The sequence below is a fragment of the Ceratotherium simum genome, chromosome 14 (assembly GCF_057802395.1).
Source record: "Ceratotherium simum simum isolate JZ-2026a chromosome 14, ASM5780239v1, whole genome shotgun sequence".
Taxonomy (NCBI): domain Eukaryota; kingdom Metazoa; phylum Chordata; class Mammalia; order Perissodactyla; family Rhinocerotidae; genus Ceratotherium; species Ceratotherium simum.
Window position 1 is genome coordinate 26,941,159 of NC_141913.1, and position 16,771 is coordinate 26,957,929.

The 16,771-nt window shown below is 42.6% G+C and overlaps 1 protein-coding gene across 4 annotated transcripts in view; it reads left to right on the top strand.

Annotated features, from left to right (window-relative positions):
- FHOD3 (formin homology 2 domain containing 3) overlaps nucleotides 1-16,771 on the top strand; it is a 466,256-nt gene that overhangs the window by 339,326 nt on the left and 110,159 nt on the right. The window contains exons 13-15 of one of the 4 annotated variants that reach the window (XM_087439153.1): nucleotides 2,608-2,952; nucleotides 3,359-3,433; nucleotides 8,471-8,584. The exons of the other annotated variants lie outside the window; for them this stretch is intronic. Coding sequence (XP_087295279.1) covers nucleotides 2,608-2,952; nucleotides 3,359-3,433; nucleotides 8,471-8,584 — 534 coding nt within the window. The remainder of the gene's footprint in view (nucleotides 1-2,607; nucleotides 2,953-3,358; nucleotides 3,434-8,470; nucleotides 8,585-16,771) is intronic. 4 annotated transcript variants of the gene reach the window in all.

Consider the following 16,771-nt stretch of genomic DNA (forward strand, 5'->3'; position numbering starts at 1 on the left):
TTTTGTAGCAATAACTGAGCACATTTTCATTAGAGAACTGTATTTTTTACTCAAATTCTGCCTTCCTAACCATGCTTTATGGAAGACTCACCCAGCTGGTTTTCTCCCCACTGTCCCCTCACTCATTGGGTTCTTTGGCTCAGTCAGATTGACAGTAACTAAAAAGATGTTTATCTCTGGTTAGAAAATTTTAACGTTTTCAGCTCTGTATTAAGAATATTTTCGTGTGTCCCCTTCTTCCTACTAATTTACCAGTACAATATCAGCTAAAATGTGTGGATAACTACTGTGTTAATGATGCGTTTGTTATCCAAATGGATAGGAACACTTTTCACCCCATATAGCATAGAAAAATTCCCCAGTATTTATTTTCAAGTCAAGAAAAACTAACATAGTTCTACAGCCCTTTGGGGAGTTTCCTGTCTTCTACTCAGTTCTCCAAGGGACATTCTTGCCTTCAGGCAATGTTAACAGACACAGGCACCTTGTGGGTATTTAAAAATTTTATAGATATTTTCCCAAAATGATGTCCGTATAAAAAATAAAAATTGATCGTGGGTAATTTCATTTTATGATATTCTAAAACTGAATGGTTTCCTTCACTTAATTGATTACACTGCCGAGGGACGATTTTACTGTTGGTTTTTCCACAAATAAGCAAAATCAAAAGGATCTTGGATGAATTACGGTAAAATCTTTGTCTCACTAACTTCAAAGTCAGTGTGATTCTTTGCTGCTGTGACCTCATTTGCCAGGCCACCAGTGCACATAAAAGTTCTCAGATAGGCTCATTTGACACGCTGAGACACCCACGATTCCCAGGGGTCATGGAATTCTCTCTGAAGTGACAAACTAATGATTGTTTCCCTCATTTGGAGATGTCTGGGAAGAAGCCAGCAGGGTGTGGAGAGAGGAAAGGAATGACCTGCTGACAGAGAGTGAGCCACACATTTCAGAATGAGAGGAGGAGGAAGGTTAGCGTTAACCAGAGCCCCTTGCCCATGCTGAGTGCCGTGCTTGGTGGTAGTGACTTTTAGTTAGGGATGCTCTGGAAAGGGAGGAGGTTGAGTTGATAGTCCCACTTTAGGTTGAAAATTAGCCACAGGAAATTATGTAGATCTTCAATAAATACACTGGTCTTACATGTGTACGTACTGTCCCACCCACACAAACTGTTCAACCCTCAGTGGCTCATACCGTTCAGCACCTATGCACCAGATGAAAGATTCTAGCTGGAAAGGGCAGCCTTCAAAGTCATCCCTATGATGTCATGCCATCTTTACATAGGATTGTTATTTACACAGGTAGATGGTTGTCTATCCTACCCTCTGGAGTATCTTTGACTACATGACTGATGCGGGAGGGCATCCTTGATCAGAGACTACAGTTAGGCTTTTCAGTTTTAGGAAATAAAGGTGTGCGTGGTAAACACCAGGGCTTGATCTTGACAGTACCTAAGGCATTCATTAACATTGATCTGGATGTTCTTTGTTCCCTGGCGTAAACCTGTTAGACTTAAATGTGGTGGGAAAAATTCCGCTTACTTCTGTGGGGTTGGTGCCTTCCACTGGTCCCCCTTCCTGCTGGCTGCTTCTTTCTGTGCCCACCCTGTGTACCCACCACGTGTACTCACTGTGTGTGCATACCCCCTGTGCTGAGCACTGCAGCGTGGTCTCATCCCGTCCTCCCATCAGGCCAGGGAGACCAGTATGTCCCTGCCCTTATGTGCAGATGGAGCTCTGAATTTGAAGTAGGAAAGGAAACAGCTCACATCAATTTCCAAATGGGCATGCTGGAAGTCACGTTCTCTGGGAAAGAGACTGTGGTTTTGAAAAATGCAGAGTTTAACATAGATTCTCAAGTTTTGAAGATGTGCATCAAGGTATCTAAGAGGTCTGAATCCAGTCCTCTGAAGGTGGAAAGTTTTTTATTACTGTGACTGTGGCAGAATTAGGCCTGCCTGCAGGAGTCTAGATATCTAGGGCTTAGTGATAGAGGAGGCCCTGGGGAAAGTGTGAAATGGGCAAAATTTATCTTTATTATGCTGGCCCCTCCTTTCTGGCTCCTTGCATCCCTTGCTGGCATCTCTTCTCCTTTTGCCTTATCCATACTTGCTTTCAAGAAAGGATCTGAAAGCAGTGACTAAAGTATAGGGCTTGTGGGATACCTCTTCCTCAAAGCTGGGCTTTTCAGGAGGAGGACAGATCCTCTGTTTGACCAAGACAAAGGAATGAAGTTCAAATTGTGGAAATTCCAATGCCATTACAACCAGAGGGGATGAACTTGGGGGGCTGTGGGACAGGTGCAGAAAAGCCTTGGGGCTCCATTAAATCCTTCGCACAGGCCCCTGTATGCCCAGAGGCCAGGTGGATCTTAGTCCCAGATGGTTAAGCCCAAGGTGCCAGGATTACTGGGCAAACCAAAACTTCCGGCAATGGGCTTTTATGCTGCAATTCAAGAAACAGCTGGATTCTGAAGTAAGTGGTCATAACAGTAGTGGGTTTTTTTATGTCTTTTTCTCTTTCCTAACCTTTGCTCCCTTTCTCCCGGATCTCTTTTCTTCCCCGTCCTTCCACTGTCTTCCGCTTCTCCCTGCTGGCCCAGTAGCGAGGCCAACTCTGCCTCAGAGCAGAACCCGGCAGGAAAGGATGCTGCTCCAGAGAGTTCAGCCCTCCCGGCTGCCTCCAGTGCCGCCTCGCAGGGAAAGCGGCTTCCGGCCAGCGCTGCAGTGGGGAGCCCCTTGCACAGCGGGGGGCCTGCCCTGCTGCCACCCCCGGCCCCCGCCTCTGCCTCTCGGCCCTCCTCCACCGCACCTGGCCCCCCGAAGGCATCACCGACCATAGAAAAGCTGCCCTATGTGCCCCACAGCCCCTTCCACCTCTTCTCCTATGACTTTGAGGATTCGCCTTTATCCACCAAGGAAAAGGAAGCCGAGTCCCAGAAGGAAAGCAGGTAGATCCGGCCCCCGTGGAGGCCTGTGTGAGGTTAACCCGGGGAGGGTGACAGCGTGTTAACCGCACCGTCTGGCTTGTCTTCTGCTGTGTTTGTGTGGATTCCGGTCAGAGCCGAGAGCAGTTGTGGAAACTAACTCCCTCACCGCTAACTAGTTACCAGTATTTAGGCAAGATGTAGAAGACAATTGCTATCTGTTTGAATTAAGGAGCTCTTTTGTTATAATACAATTACTAAAAATGGATTTTTAAATGTAAGACTTTAAAAAATATGCATGGTCTGTCAAAATCTATCCATCTCTCACCCGTCTGCTGGCACCAGGTCTTTTTTGACCTGTAGACTACATCGAAGTGCTTTGCCATCTTTCCATGCAACATTTTGAGTGGGGTTTTCCTTCCTTTAACAGTTCCCCTGATTCTCTCCATTCAAGCACATATTCCGCCTCTGAGCCTTACAACTTCCGGTCTTTCTCTTCTAATAGGTGGGTATCTTTCCTTTATTTTCTTTCTCTTTGCTATAGCTCTCTGTTTTTACTCTAATGTATGCATTTTTCTTTCAAAGATTGCTCCTAACTTCTAAGAGATGGCAAACAATTGCAGTCTGAATCACTTCATGGGCACTGATCTAGTTACATTGAGTATGAACACTTCAATAATTCTTACACAACGTGTAGAGGGAGGCAGAGGGAGGGAGGTGTGCAGATCAAAACTGCACAGGGAATTTTGAGCAGGTGCTTGTCAGCTTGCCCGTGTGCCTGCCCTTCCCTGTTGCCTGGATTAGGAACTCTCTGCGGAGTGGGGAATGGCGAACAGAGGGTTTGAATATTTCAAACAATCAGTTGTCCAAAATCAATAATTGATAATGCTGATGGTGACTCCCATATTAGAATAATAATAATAATTGCTAACATTTATTGAATACTTATTAAGAGCCAGGCCCTGTACTTTCCATGAAATTAGTGCTTTTAAATATGACTTAAGCCTTAAGAGATAGGTGCTATTACTAGCCCTTATTTACAATGAGGAAACTGAGGCACAGAGAGGCTAGGTAAGTGGAGAGTGGTTTCCACCCCAGGTAGCCTGCTCCAGAGTCTGGTCCTCACCTATACGTGTATGGCTGCCTCTCTTTTAGGCAGTCTGTCACTTTCTTTCCGTGTGGGGGCTTGTATACACAGTCACTCCTAATATCAGCCACTATCCCTGGCCACCCCCTGACGGGGCTCTTCAGGCAAATCCTTGTCAGTAAGGTGCTGTTGCCAGAGTCTATGTTTAGGGGACCCTCAGCCTGGGTGCCTGACAAGAAGTTACAGCTTGTTTTTTTTGTTTGATTTTTTATTGAGGTAACATTGGTTTATAACATTATATAAATTTCAGGTATACATCATTATATTTGGGTTTCTGTGTAGACTACATCATGTTCACCACCCAAAGACTAATTATACTTTGTTTTGAATGAAGTCTCCTAGGACCAGACCTGGAGGGCCGCTCTTTGACACCACAAAAATGGCCAATCACTGTGGGTGTCAGATCTGCCATCTAAGAAATAGAAGAATTAATCTACAACTCTGGTCATCAACCTTTTTTGCTTACATACAACCTAAAAGAATTTTGAAACTCCCCTCAAAGTTTTAAGTAGCCTATCTAAAGCTTTTTATCTTAAGTATAAATAGTTGTAAAGGACATAATTTGTCTATTGTGTATGTGCTTTAAATTGACTTTTATCAAAACCTTGGGGGGGGGCCGGCCCAGTCGTGTAGTGGTTAAGCTCCTGCACTCTGCTTCATCCACCTGCACTCTTGCAGGATCTGATCCCAGGCACAGACCTACACACTGCTCATCAAGCCATGCTGAGGCAGCATCCCACACACAAAATAGAGGAAGACTGGCACAGGTGTTAGCTCAGGGACAATCTCGTTCAAGCACAAAGAGGAAGGTTGGCAACAGATGTTAGCTCAGTGCCAATCTTTCTCACCAAAAAAAACCTTGGGGCTTTGGATTTAACTGATTAAATTATGGACAACGCCTACATTTGCCTAATTGGCAAAGCTAGTCCTTAGTCAAATGAGACAATTTCTGTCAGGAAAAGTCTGATTTCATGTTTCAGTTCAAGTAAGCTAATATGCGTCCCTGTAACAACCATCTCACTTCTGGGGTCTGGTTCACCAGGAGATGGGCAGGTGGAGATAATGCATGAGGCCTGGCTCTGAGTTTGTCCCTAGATACATAAAGCACCACCTTCTCCTTGCTCACTGTTTCTTAAGGCATTCCCTCAGGAGTGATGCTTTCTCATATTATTCCTTCATCAGGCACCCTGGGGGTTTTACAGCTCAAAGCAGTGCCCCACACTGGTTCAGCCTGGGTGAAAGTGTTCCTCTTTTTTCTAAAGGTGGAAGACACTTGTGCAAGGGGAGGCAGGAAAGGAGAATTCAGAGACCCTAGGAGCCACCACAGACAGACCCATTTTAAGAAAGAGCAGATATGGAACTTGAGGATCTGGAAATTCATTTCTTCCTGTTTCCAGAATGGCTTTGTATACCTCTAGGAGAATGTGAATTCCAGTTTGAACATGTCCAAACTACAAGTTCTCTACTAGTCTCTTCTGGGTCTAAACTTCTGAAATTGCTGTGATTTCACACAGTTTTTATGGAACATGTTCAACATGGCTCTTATGCCCTCCAAGAACAGTATCTATGTGCAAGATAAGAGCTGTACATTTGATAGCAATAAAAATATCTTGGCAACCTCATTATGCCCAGCAGGGTGGTGTTAGCCCATCATGGTGATCCAGGACTTTCTGGTGATGGTTTCACAGCCCCTGATGGGGCTTTCCTGGGACCCAGTTCCCTCCCACTTGGTCTCCAAGCTTTGCTACTACTGACAGTCCTGGGGGATGGGAGCAGTAGAAGCATATAAATTGCCAAAATGAATATACGTGTAAATTGAGAAGAGCAGCTGCATGCTCGTGAATAAGGATTGACTTAGATTTAACTGAGAAAAGTTTACAATTTTTTAATCACTTAACAGGAATTTGAGTAGTTTATAAATATTATTTGTTCCTATTAATTCTCTGATGTTCACTCACTGTGGTTTGCGTGGGTCTGTATGGCCACAGATTTGACTGATCAGTGGATGAGTGCAATTGAATGGGTTACAATAAAGACCAATCAGTTAGTCATTAAAAAGAATTTTAAAAAAATCTGGACAGTGAATTGTATGATCCAGTTAGTTTGGCTGAAATTGAGAAGCAAAGCTGGACAGACCGTGGGGTATTTGAATTAATTGCTCAGCCAATAGAAAAACCAAGGGAGGGAAAAACGCATTATGCTTGTTTTGTTTCCATAACGTCATTTAAACATAATTTTAGGCAAGTAATTCTGTTAAAACATTCTACAGGATGTCCACTTTTGGTCGAAGGGGATTGTTTTAGATACTTGCATAGAATGACAAGCTGGGTGTCCAGGCAGCTGGGTGACACAGGGCTGACGCCTGAGCACAGGGGCCTCGTCTCCCTGAGGACTCCTCGGTCCTGGTGGCAGCCTCCTTCCCCTCCCACAGCACAGTGCTTGCTGCCTGTTTTCTCTTCCTCCTTCGTTTCTGAGTTTTTTCTCCCTTCTCTGCTTCTTCCTTTCTTTGTATGTTGTTCTCAGTGTTTGCTTTTCTTCCTTCTCTATGGCCTACGGTTTGGGGGCCCCCTTTTTAAATTTTATTTTTTTTATTAAGGTATAATTGATATATTAGTTTCAAGTGTATAGCATAATGATTCAATATTTATATAATTGGGAACCCTCTTGAAAAATCAAACCAACACTCACTTGGAGAAGCAATTAACCTGTTAGAGATGTAGTGTTGGAGAAAAGAGAAAATGAATGCCCAGAAACCATGAAAGTGGTATGTTAACAGAGGAGGACGATGGGGTAACATTGTGTGATCTGAGTCCGCATCTGCCTGGTGCAGTGCCTGGTACTGAGTACAGACCTGACATGTGATGCCAAATAAGCAAATAAGAGCAACAGCTAAGCAGACCAGGCTTAGCAACACAGGACAGATTTGGGGTAATATAAATGTTCTATTTACCATTAGAATAATGGCAAATTACATTAGAATAATGTAATTTATTAAGGAAAACTGAGATTTCATCTCTGTATTCCAGTTTTTAAAAAAGATGGCCTCTTTTTTATACCTTTTTTCTACACATAGTTTTTGACATTTCAGAATATTTTTATATAGTTGCGATCAAACTTGGTGTGTAATATTATATCCCAATGTTTTCATTCAGTCTATATATATAAACATTTTCCATGTTATCACTTACAAAATTGGCAGTCATTTTTAATGGTTGCATTATATTCTATTGATGAATATTATCATCATACTTTCTTAGCCATTCTCTCATTGTTACTTGGTTAGGTAGTTTCCAGTTTTTCACCATGATCTCAATAATGCTCCAGTGACATTTTCAGTATATAAAAAACCCATAAGGTTATGTTAACTTACCAAAAGTGGACTTACTCTTTCAAAGGATAACCACATGTTGAGGTCCAATTGCTTCCCAGAACAGTTAGTACTGGTTTCTGTTGGTGGGAGTTTGGACTGAATTCACTGTGTGCACTTACATAATAGTGACCCTTGGGGTCCCACACACCCAAATACAGTGTCTTCACCAGTTTAGGGGAAGGAGTTGACACTGCCTCGTGGCTGAGTAGGTTGAGAGGCAAAGCTCTGTGGATCTCGTTATTTGTGACTAATCATCGAAGTCTGCCCCCAAGCAAGGGCTTCAAATGGTAATTTGTTTTCTGGGAAGGCACTGAGTGATGATAGCTAAATATAGACTACTAAAGGACATCTATTCTGAAAAACAAATCCTGAAACTTGTCAGAAATGATGAGGAAATGATAAATGCTCATTTAAACCTAGTGGCTGTAATTTTAGTTCTGGGGAAATATTGGATGAAAACATGGATTCACACGCCTCTAAGCAGCAGGCCAGTCCAGAAGGCCTGGAGACAGTTTCTTCTTGGTCACTGGGCACACGATGAGATTACATTTAATGAATGAAATTGATTTGGAAATACTTAAAGCAGAATTTTTAATAGGATATTTCTTTAGGCAATCATCTGGCATTTTCTATAGATCTTTGATGGATTTAATACTAATTGTACCACCATGAGAGGCAAGAAAGATCTTTGAGATTCAAATGAAAATAGCTGGATTCTTATTTATGTTAGCAAATCATTTTAATGTGCATTTAAAAGGAAAGGAAATGTGAGGAATTCTTTTAAAAATCGTTTGTCATAAATTCTGCTGCTGAGCAGTTTTGGACTTTGGGAAACTTCTCTAATGAGAAATAATCAAAACTAAGCAGTTATTAAATCTCTTTAAGTTAGAATAATAACTGAAAGTGTTAGCATTTCCAGACCTGTTTTTTCTTGCAAAAACAAAGATAGTTTGCTAAATGTTTTTATTTATTGACTTGTACTCATTTCTCCATCTTCCCCTGACTTAAACCTCCACACTCTTTAGATACAGCAGTTTTGGCAACAATTGTTATCACTCCTCAAGACCTTCGTCTGGCTCCAGTGTGCCCACCACCCCCGTATCATCTCTTTCATCCCCACAAGAGGCCAGGCTGGAAAGGTGGGTTTTATAAGAAGGATGCTGATGGCTTCACTGTCTTCGAGTGAAGGGAATCAGTTTGATTAAGAGTGCCTAAAGGAAAAGTATAAATAAAAAGTATAATCTGATAATTATAAAATATATATATAATATATAATTCTTTTACAGAATATAGTCCGAAGGCAAGAATATTTTCTCCCTCACACTGTTTTCTAAGTAAATATTTTATTAGAGGTGATATTTTATTCTACTATTGTCTTGTCTCCCTACATACTTTCCATAGAAAGTATAAAAATTGGTTCTAAAATATTTAAATGTGAGTTTTTGGATTCACCCCTTAAACGCTGCTCTAGATTTTGTATAAGATCTACAAATTGTCTTATACACATCAACATTCACCTTTGAATGATTACTTCTCTCTAAATCAGGAGGTAGTGGGCCCATTCAGGTATTGTGTAATTAATCCAGGACCTACCAGAAGAGAAAAGAATTGTATCGGTCCGTGGAAGGAATTTAACTTGGCAAGAGTATTAGACCACCAGCAATTAACTGATTATTACTCCTAGAAGCAAATGATTGCACAGGAATGTGTTTACAAGGGAAAGGTAAGACTTGTAATTTTAGAACAATTAAGAACAGTCACCCTTATATGGCAAGAGCGCTGAGTTAGAGAAGACTGGCTGGGGTTCCAACTCACTCACTGGGAAGTTATTTAATCCCTGAGGGTAAATTTGCCAATTATGCCAACCCTTACCTTAAAGCATGGTTTTGATGAGCAACTTAAAAGGCACACATGAAAGTGCTGTGTGACCCCCACCGTGTGGGTCCAGTGGGAAGTGACGATGTATGAGGATGGGATATAACTTCCAGCAGCTCGTGTGATTGATCAGAAATCTAGACATGAGCAATTCACAGAGATCATTTGCCTCAAATCCTAAATTTAAAATAAATTCAACCCATATTCCACATTCCGATCCTCTTCTATGTATTCTGAAGTGCGTTTTGCTGAGCGCAGCTGGTGATTGGAGGTTTGGTTGGGATGTACGGCAGGCAAGACCTTACAGCCCCAGGAAGAGGGCTGTCCAAGGTGGTTTACCTAGCCACACATCACCACTGATTTCTAAGATGGCACATAAGCCCTGCGGTGTCAAACTCTCAGGTTCCACAGCCCACTGTGGCCCTGGGCTGGGCATATTCAGGCTCAGTTAGATCTTGGTAATAAGGTAACAAGTTGACTACCCTGAAGACACCCTCTGTCCTTTACCCTAGGTCACCTCTTCTTGGGATCAGCTGAGGTCACCTGTGGTCCCAGAGAGGTCACCAATAAAGAGGATTCTTGTCCTTTAGGATGCAAGATTTGGGGCCAAAGTGAGCAATATTAATCTGACTGATACTACATCACATGTCTCACACCTGCTACGCTGCCAGCTCCTTGGGAGCAGGAACCGGGCTCCATTCATTGCTGTTTCCCCCGTGGTACCTGGGGCCTGGCCATGCCAGAGCCGCAGTAAATGCTGGTTGAAGGATGGAGTGAATTATCCACTCATTGGTTAGGGAACCTTTTGGAGGTCCCTGAAGTTGAGAAGTTATAAGGACAGGAGGGCCATAGGTTTCCGAAGCCCTGGGCTTTGGGGGAAGTTACTCCCAGGTCCTAAGGGGGAAGCCCCAGCCTCTGCCCACTTCCCGACCCCTGGAAACTGAGGTCCAGGTTTGAGCTGGAAGGTCCAGGAGCACAGGCTCCTGCACAGGAAGAACTACTCTCTCTGACTCCTTCCCTGCTCAGTCTGGCTGAGTGTGTCTCCTGGGGTTGGGGAGGGGGATTAAATGGGGAAGAGTGGGGCTGGATCCCAAAGCACCTTGAATGCACTGGGGGGAGGCTGGTTTTGAAGCACCTGGTGATATGCTCTAATTTATCATCAGTGCAGAATGAGATAGTAGGGCAAGGCTGCAGGGACGGGGGCCACCAGAAGCTGCCTCTCAGTCCAAGAGAGATGACCATGCCCAAGAAGTGCAGTGACCATGGGGCTTGAAAGGAGGAACAGGTTTGGGCAGACTTGGCTGCTGCCAGGAGGGTGGGAGCAGGTGAAGTGGAGCCAGTGAGGGTTCAGGCTTGCACTAGTGTGTGGATGTTAGAAACAAGGAACTGAGACAGAAGATACTGGAAGAAAAGCACATCGAAGGTGAAATGTTCAGCCTGGGGCATACAAGGTATGAGGAATCTGTATGATACCCAGGGAGATGTTGGGGGGCCTTGGGGAGGTGTGGACTAGGCAGTCCTCAGCTTGAATTGGGCAGTGGGATGAAATCCTTTGGAGGGAGCCTGTGCGCTAAGACCTGATCGCTGAGGAATAGCAATGCCAGAGGCTTTCCTCTTCTAAGCTGCCTGTTCTCTCTTACAGTGCACTTCTGCCATGGGAGACGCATTACCTTTGCCATCTACTGTGTCCACTAGCGAATAAAGTAGCTCCAAAAAGTTTATTTCTTCCTTTACATTTGCATGGGTTTTTTTCAACTATCACTGTCTGTGGCTTTGAGAAACCATGTGATGAATCATTTGAAACATGAAATGTGCAGTTTCATCATTAAGACCAGGAAACCGCCAGGCCTGGCTGCAGCACCACTTCTTACTCTCACCTTGCTAGCTTCTGTTTGTGACTGTAAAAAAAGAAAAATAAGAAAGGCCTCCAACTCCAACTCATATTTGTATACTATTGTCCAAAGATATCACGTCAGTTGTATTGACGATAATATATATTTTTATACACTTTAATTTTTTCTCTTTCATTTTTGACAACTGAATTCTTTAGATGTCACCCACAATCTATTTTCCCATTTACAAAAATTTTCTGCCCTCTTAAGATATATGATTGTTTTGACTGAGGTCTATACTCAGCAGACTTTGTAAGATTTATTGTTGAGATGTTTTATAGACCCATAATTATTGAAACCAAAAAGAAAAACTCTTTTTCTCAGGAAAGACATTGAACTATTATGACCAGTAGTTGCATTTTTGCGATGAGAACCCACGTCTTCTGTCAACATACCCTGTGCAATACTGGGGGCCTCTAAAACTCTGTTCCCTTGATTTGGAAACAAGACCCACTTCTCTGAAGTCCTAGGAAAATCAGGCCAATGAAAACAGCCCTTCAGGCAGGTCAGCCCACTTTGGAAATACAATTGGGCATCATTGTGATCTTCGAGCTTTCCATGTTTTTCCCAAACACATTAGTGTGTTGGATGTTAATAAAATTTGGAATGATAAATTGACCTAGAAAAGAAGAACTGAAGAAACAATATACAAAATTAAGTCAAGGCAAGGGTATTAAAATGAATCCACCTCCACATCTCCTATTACAGCTTTGTTTATAGGGCTCTCCTTTAGAAACAGAGAGTGTAGCATGAACTTTCATGAAATTGGAACTTGTGTTGTCCCAAAACAAAACAAAATCAGAAAACCAGAACTATTTGCAAAGACCCTCAGGGATACAAGATGCAACTGTTTAATGAAAACAGGCTTTTAAAATACTTCAATTTTGAAAATATACTTTTTGAGTGAAAAAGTTCTAAATATTTTCTTTTTAAAAGAAAACAAAATTACAGGAATATTTGAACCATTCATGTTCATGTATTCAAATGAAACAAATAAACAAGCAAACAGCAATCACACCAGAGCAAATTTGCGGCTCTGGGAAGTTGGGAAGGGCATCGCATTCTCTTTCCATCCCTGCAGTGACATCTCCATCTTGTGGGCCTTCTCAGAAATGGCAGCTGGAGGCCTGTTTGGTGTTGTGACAGCAGTTACTGAGTGACTGTGAAGGAACAGTTCAGTCCAGTGCCTGGGGCTGAGGGTGCCTTGAAGCAGACAGTCTTTGTGCTGGGGCTAGAGAGAGCGCTGGTAATGAGGCCCTTCCTGCACTGTGAGAGGGGGGCACGTGAGCAGGTACAAATGCTGATGCTCAGTGGGAGTATGCTGGAGGAACCTCAGGCTCAGATTTTAGGGGGCCAGGGAGGACTTCCCTGTGGACATGTTGAGCTTAAACCTTAAGGATCAGTTATGTGCCTTGAGTATTGATTCTTTTCTCTTTTCTACTTACAGTAGTGCTGTTATTTACTATAAATGACAGTCACCTGCCTGTTTTACAGGATAATGTCACGAGCCCTTAGAAGAGTTTGGAAATTGTCTGCCTTGCGTAGTTGTCCGAGCGGAGTTTTTCCTACTTCCTGGAAGACCGTAACCCAGATATAAGTAATGACACCTCCTTTGGGAGTGATAATGGATAATAAGGGATAAATAAAGGATGCAACTTGAAATTTTATTTTATTAATTTTTATATGGGCTTTATACATGAACACAGTATAACATTTAAAAGTATGAGGGTGAATATTGAAAGTGAAGCTCCCTCCTACCCAGTTATCGTCCCCAGAAGCAACCACTCCTAGCAATTTCTTATATATACTTCCAGAGATATTTTATGTTGATATGAACATAGTCATGTTTAATATATCTTTACACAAATAGTCACATGCTACATGAACTATTCTGCATCCTGATTTTTCGCTTCAAAATAATATCTTGGTGCTTTGCACAGCAGTACTTGTAGCTGTTGTGTTCTTTTTAATGCCTGCATCATGCTTTCTTCTCTGGATGCTACTTCATGTACTCATTCCCATATTGGTGGGCTCCCACCTCTTGCTGTTATAAATCATGCTGCAGTGTAATTCTTGTCCCTGTGTCATTTGGTGCTGTGAGTGATCATCTGTAGGAGAAATTCCTAGAAATGGATTTAGTAAGTCAAAATGTTTGCACATTTTAAATTTTGATTGATTTTTGCCAAATTGCTCTTCATAAAGATTGTACCAGTTTTGATTCTCAACCACAGTGTATGAGAGAGTTTGTTTTCCCATATCCCTGCCAAAAGGTCATTCAACTTTTCAACCACTGCTCACCTGGTAGTGAAGAGTTGTATATCGTTAAAGTTTAAATTTGCATTTCTCTTATTATGAATGTTATTGAGCATGTTTTCATATGTCCAGGAGTCTTCAATATTTCTTTTTCTGTGAATTTTTGCTTCATGGTCATTGACTTGTCTTTTTTTTATTGAAGTATAGACGTTCTTTATAAGCTGTGATAAGAGTGGCAGTTATTTTCCTCAGTCATTGGTCTTTTTATATCATTTACGGTGTTTTTACTGTGCAGAAAAATTTAAATTTTATGAGTTAAATTTATTAGTCTTTTCTATCTTCTGGGTTTTGTGTTCCTCATGAGGAAAGCCTTTTCTTCCATGGTTTCTTCTAGTATTTCTACAATTTTCACATTGAAATATTTTCTCTATCTGGAAGCTATTTCAACATATGGTGTGGGGCAGAGAGCCAACTTAAATTTTTTTCATTTGTTTGGATACCATTTATTGAATAATCCATCATTTCCCTACCAATTTGTCATAAACCAACAGGAATATGGATTCGTTTGTGTATCTCTGTGTTCAAACTGTTCCCTTAGGAGCATCTCTCATCTCTTCCTGCTGCCCACCATCTCTGATCAACCATTCTAGGCTGTTAGGGGCTCTCTTTCCTCTCAGCTCTTGTCTTTACCATTCAGTTAGTAATCTTTGGAATATGACTTTATCATGTGCTACCTTGAAACGGTCCTCTTATTTTATCATCTGCTATTGTGGAGTTTTGTATGGTTTGTACGATTGACAGTGCTGGAATAAAGAGCCTGGGAATATTTGGGGAGGCTGGGGCCAAGCAGCCAGGCCTAGGAGACTGGGAGCCTGCCATGCTGAGCAGTGGCTTGTCTTCTCAGGTTAAGCTTCCCCTTGTGGGATCTCAGTTCCTGTGACCCTTGAATACCTGTCACCACCATTGGTGTGGTAACTCCTCCCTCAGAATGAAGGTCTCTGTTTCCATGCATTTCCTACCTATTTTCAGTTACTTTAGCTCTTGTAGTTCTTACTTGCTTGACAGGCCTGTTGACCATTGCCCTGGGTGTAACTTGCTGGTACCTGGCTCTTCCTCATTCTAATTTCCTCCTCCATGGGGACTGTGTTCCATATGAGTCTGAGTGCTTGTGTCTTCCCATTCTAGTCTGCTTTGGCTTTTATCGTTTCTTGCCCTGATATCAATAGTATCAACATGTGCCTTGAGGTTCTACTTGTCTGGTATTTGAATCATGCTTTTTCCAGATTTGTGATTGTGTGCTTTTCTGGATCTCAAATACTTGCTGGCTGTGTTCCATCACTTGATCTACATAGTACTTTTAAAAAATTGTGTCGGTGGAGTCAAGAGCCCCACTGGCCAATGGGACTCTAATTAAACATTTTTTTAATTTTAAATTTAAATCGGTCAAAGTAGATTTAAAAAAAAACCCAAACATCACTGAGAAAATCCTGAATAGCGTGTAAAACGGGATAAAAGGCATCGCCTTTCTATGTGATCACAATTAATGGCACCCGCTCCACAACTGCCAACAGGAGATAAAAGCTACCAATGTGGACTGATTCCCTACTGTTCAAACAAAGAAGTGTGTGCTCCTGGTACTGTGCAGCAAGGAGACTTCCTACTTGCCTGCTGCTAGTTCCTGATAGCAATCTTGTTACAAACAACGAGTTCCTGTAAGGCAAAATGTGGTCCTGATTAATTGATTGTGTTACATCCGAAGTGCGTGAGAGGAGAAACATCAGTCCCATTGTAGGAATGAGTTTACAGTAGGGTCTGGCTCCCTGATGGCAGCTTCATGCATCGACAGTGGGCATTAGGAGACCTGGGCTCTGTGTCAGCCCTCTGCCCTGCGGGGGAACTCTGGGTCCTCAATGGACACTAGAGATTCTTTCTGTCATATGTGTTTTGGATCTGACTCCTTCTTACCATTCCTTCTACCACAGATTTAGTTTGAGATCTGTGCCATGCCTGGACTGTATATTGCAACGATATATGTCTTCCATCCTTTCTGAAATACAGACCTGAGCAGATAACTTCTCCTGCTTAGCGACCTTGAATGACTCCCACTGCCTATCAGTGAAGCCCAACCTGATTAACAGCACCTGTAGGATCCCTCATGTTTGGGTCTTGCGTGCACGTTCCAGCTTCATCACCCATCACTGTCCCCCTTCGTTACTGTACCTTTACCCCACGGGAATGCCACATGTACATACCGGGCTCTCTGGAGGCCCCTTCTTTCCTGTTTGCTCTGTCCTTTGGCTAGCCTCCCTCCATTCTTCATGCAGTCGATTGCTTCTCATCCTCTAAGAACCAGGTAGGTGACATCTGTCCTATAAAACTCCTCTGACTTCCTCAGGCAGAATGAATCATGACATCTCCATGGGTTCATACCCCTCTATTTCAGCTCTCAGCCCTTTGAATCATTACGTGTTTATCCATTTTTTCCTAAAATGGGGTTCACAACCCTACAGTCGTATGTGGTAATGAACGTGGGTCCCACAAAGCCACAGGATGAAGATGTTAACCTTCCTGGACTGCCCATTTTATTAAAAGCTTCGGGGAAAATCATTGAGACAAGCAGGACTGGAGAATCCATGTTCACATGAATTGTAAAGATAAGGTTTTTTGTTTTTGCAGGGAGGCACTTTGTGCTGTCCCATGTTCCTAGCCTTCTGCCTTTTGGGCTTCTGCACTGTTGGGTGGCAGCCGTTTTGTGTATGTCTCCCACATGAGATTCCCCGGCCTCCTGCTCACCACCCTGCCCCTGTACCTCTTTGTCAAATAACCAGGCGAACAAACACGTGAGCAATTTTAACCTCTCTGAATACTGTTTTCTTCCTTTGAGAAATGGGATTAGAATAAATTTTTCTAAATTAGACAATTCTCTCTCCTTTGTTTACATAAAGGGTATACATAGCAACTTTGAGAGATATGTATTGTAATTCCATTTGGAAGTGAGAACATTGCATGTAACATTTAGAGTTAGGTGAGATCTGTCACAAGGAAGTGCAAATATCACTCATCAAAAATGTGCAGCTGCACCCTGCACCCGCAGAGCTGTAGACATTACAGTTAATCCGTGCTGTAAACTCAGCCCGTGCCATCACCCCTGTTCGTGAACCCTCTCCTAGGGGGACAGCCCCTGATGGCCAGCTTTCCAATTGTCATGGGCTTCAGTGGTTTAGCACTGGCATTGTACAAAGGTTACAGTGCAAAAAGGGGTAGGAATGGGGGCAGATTTCCCCTTCAGAAAATGTACTCCCGGTC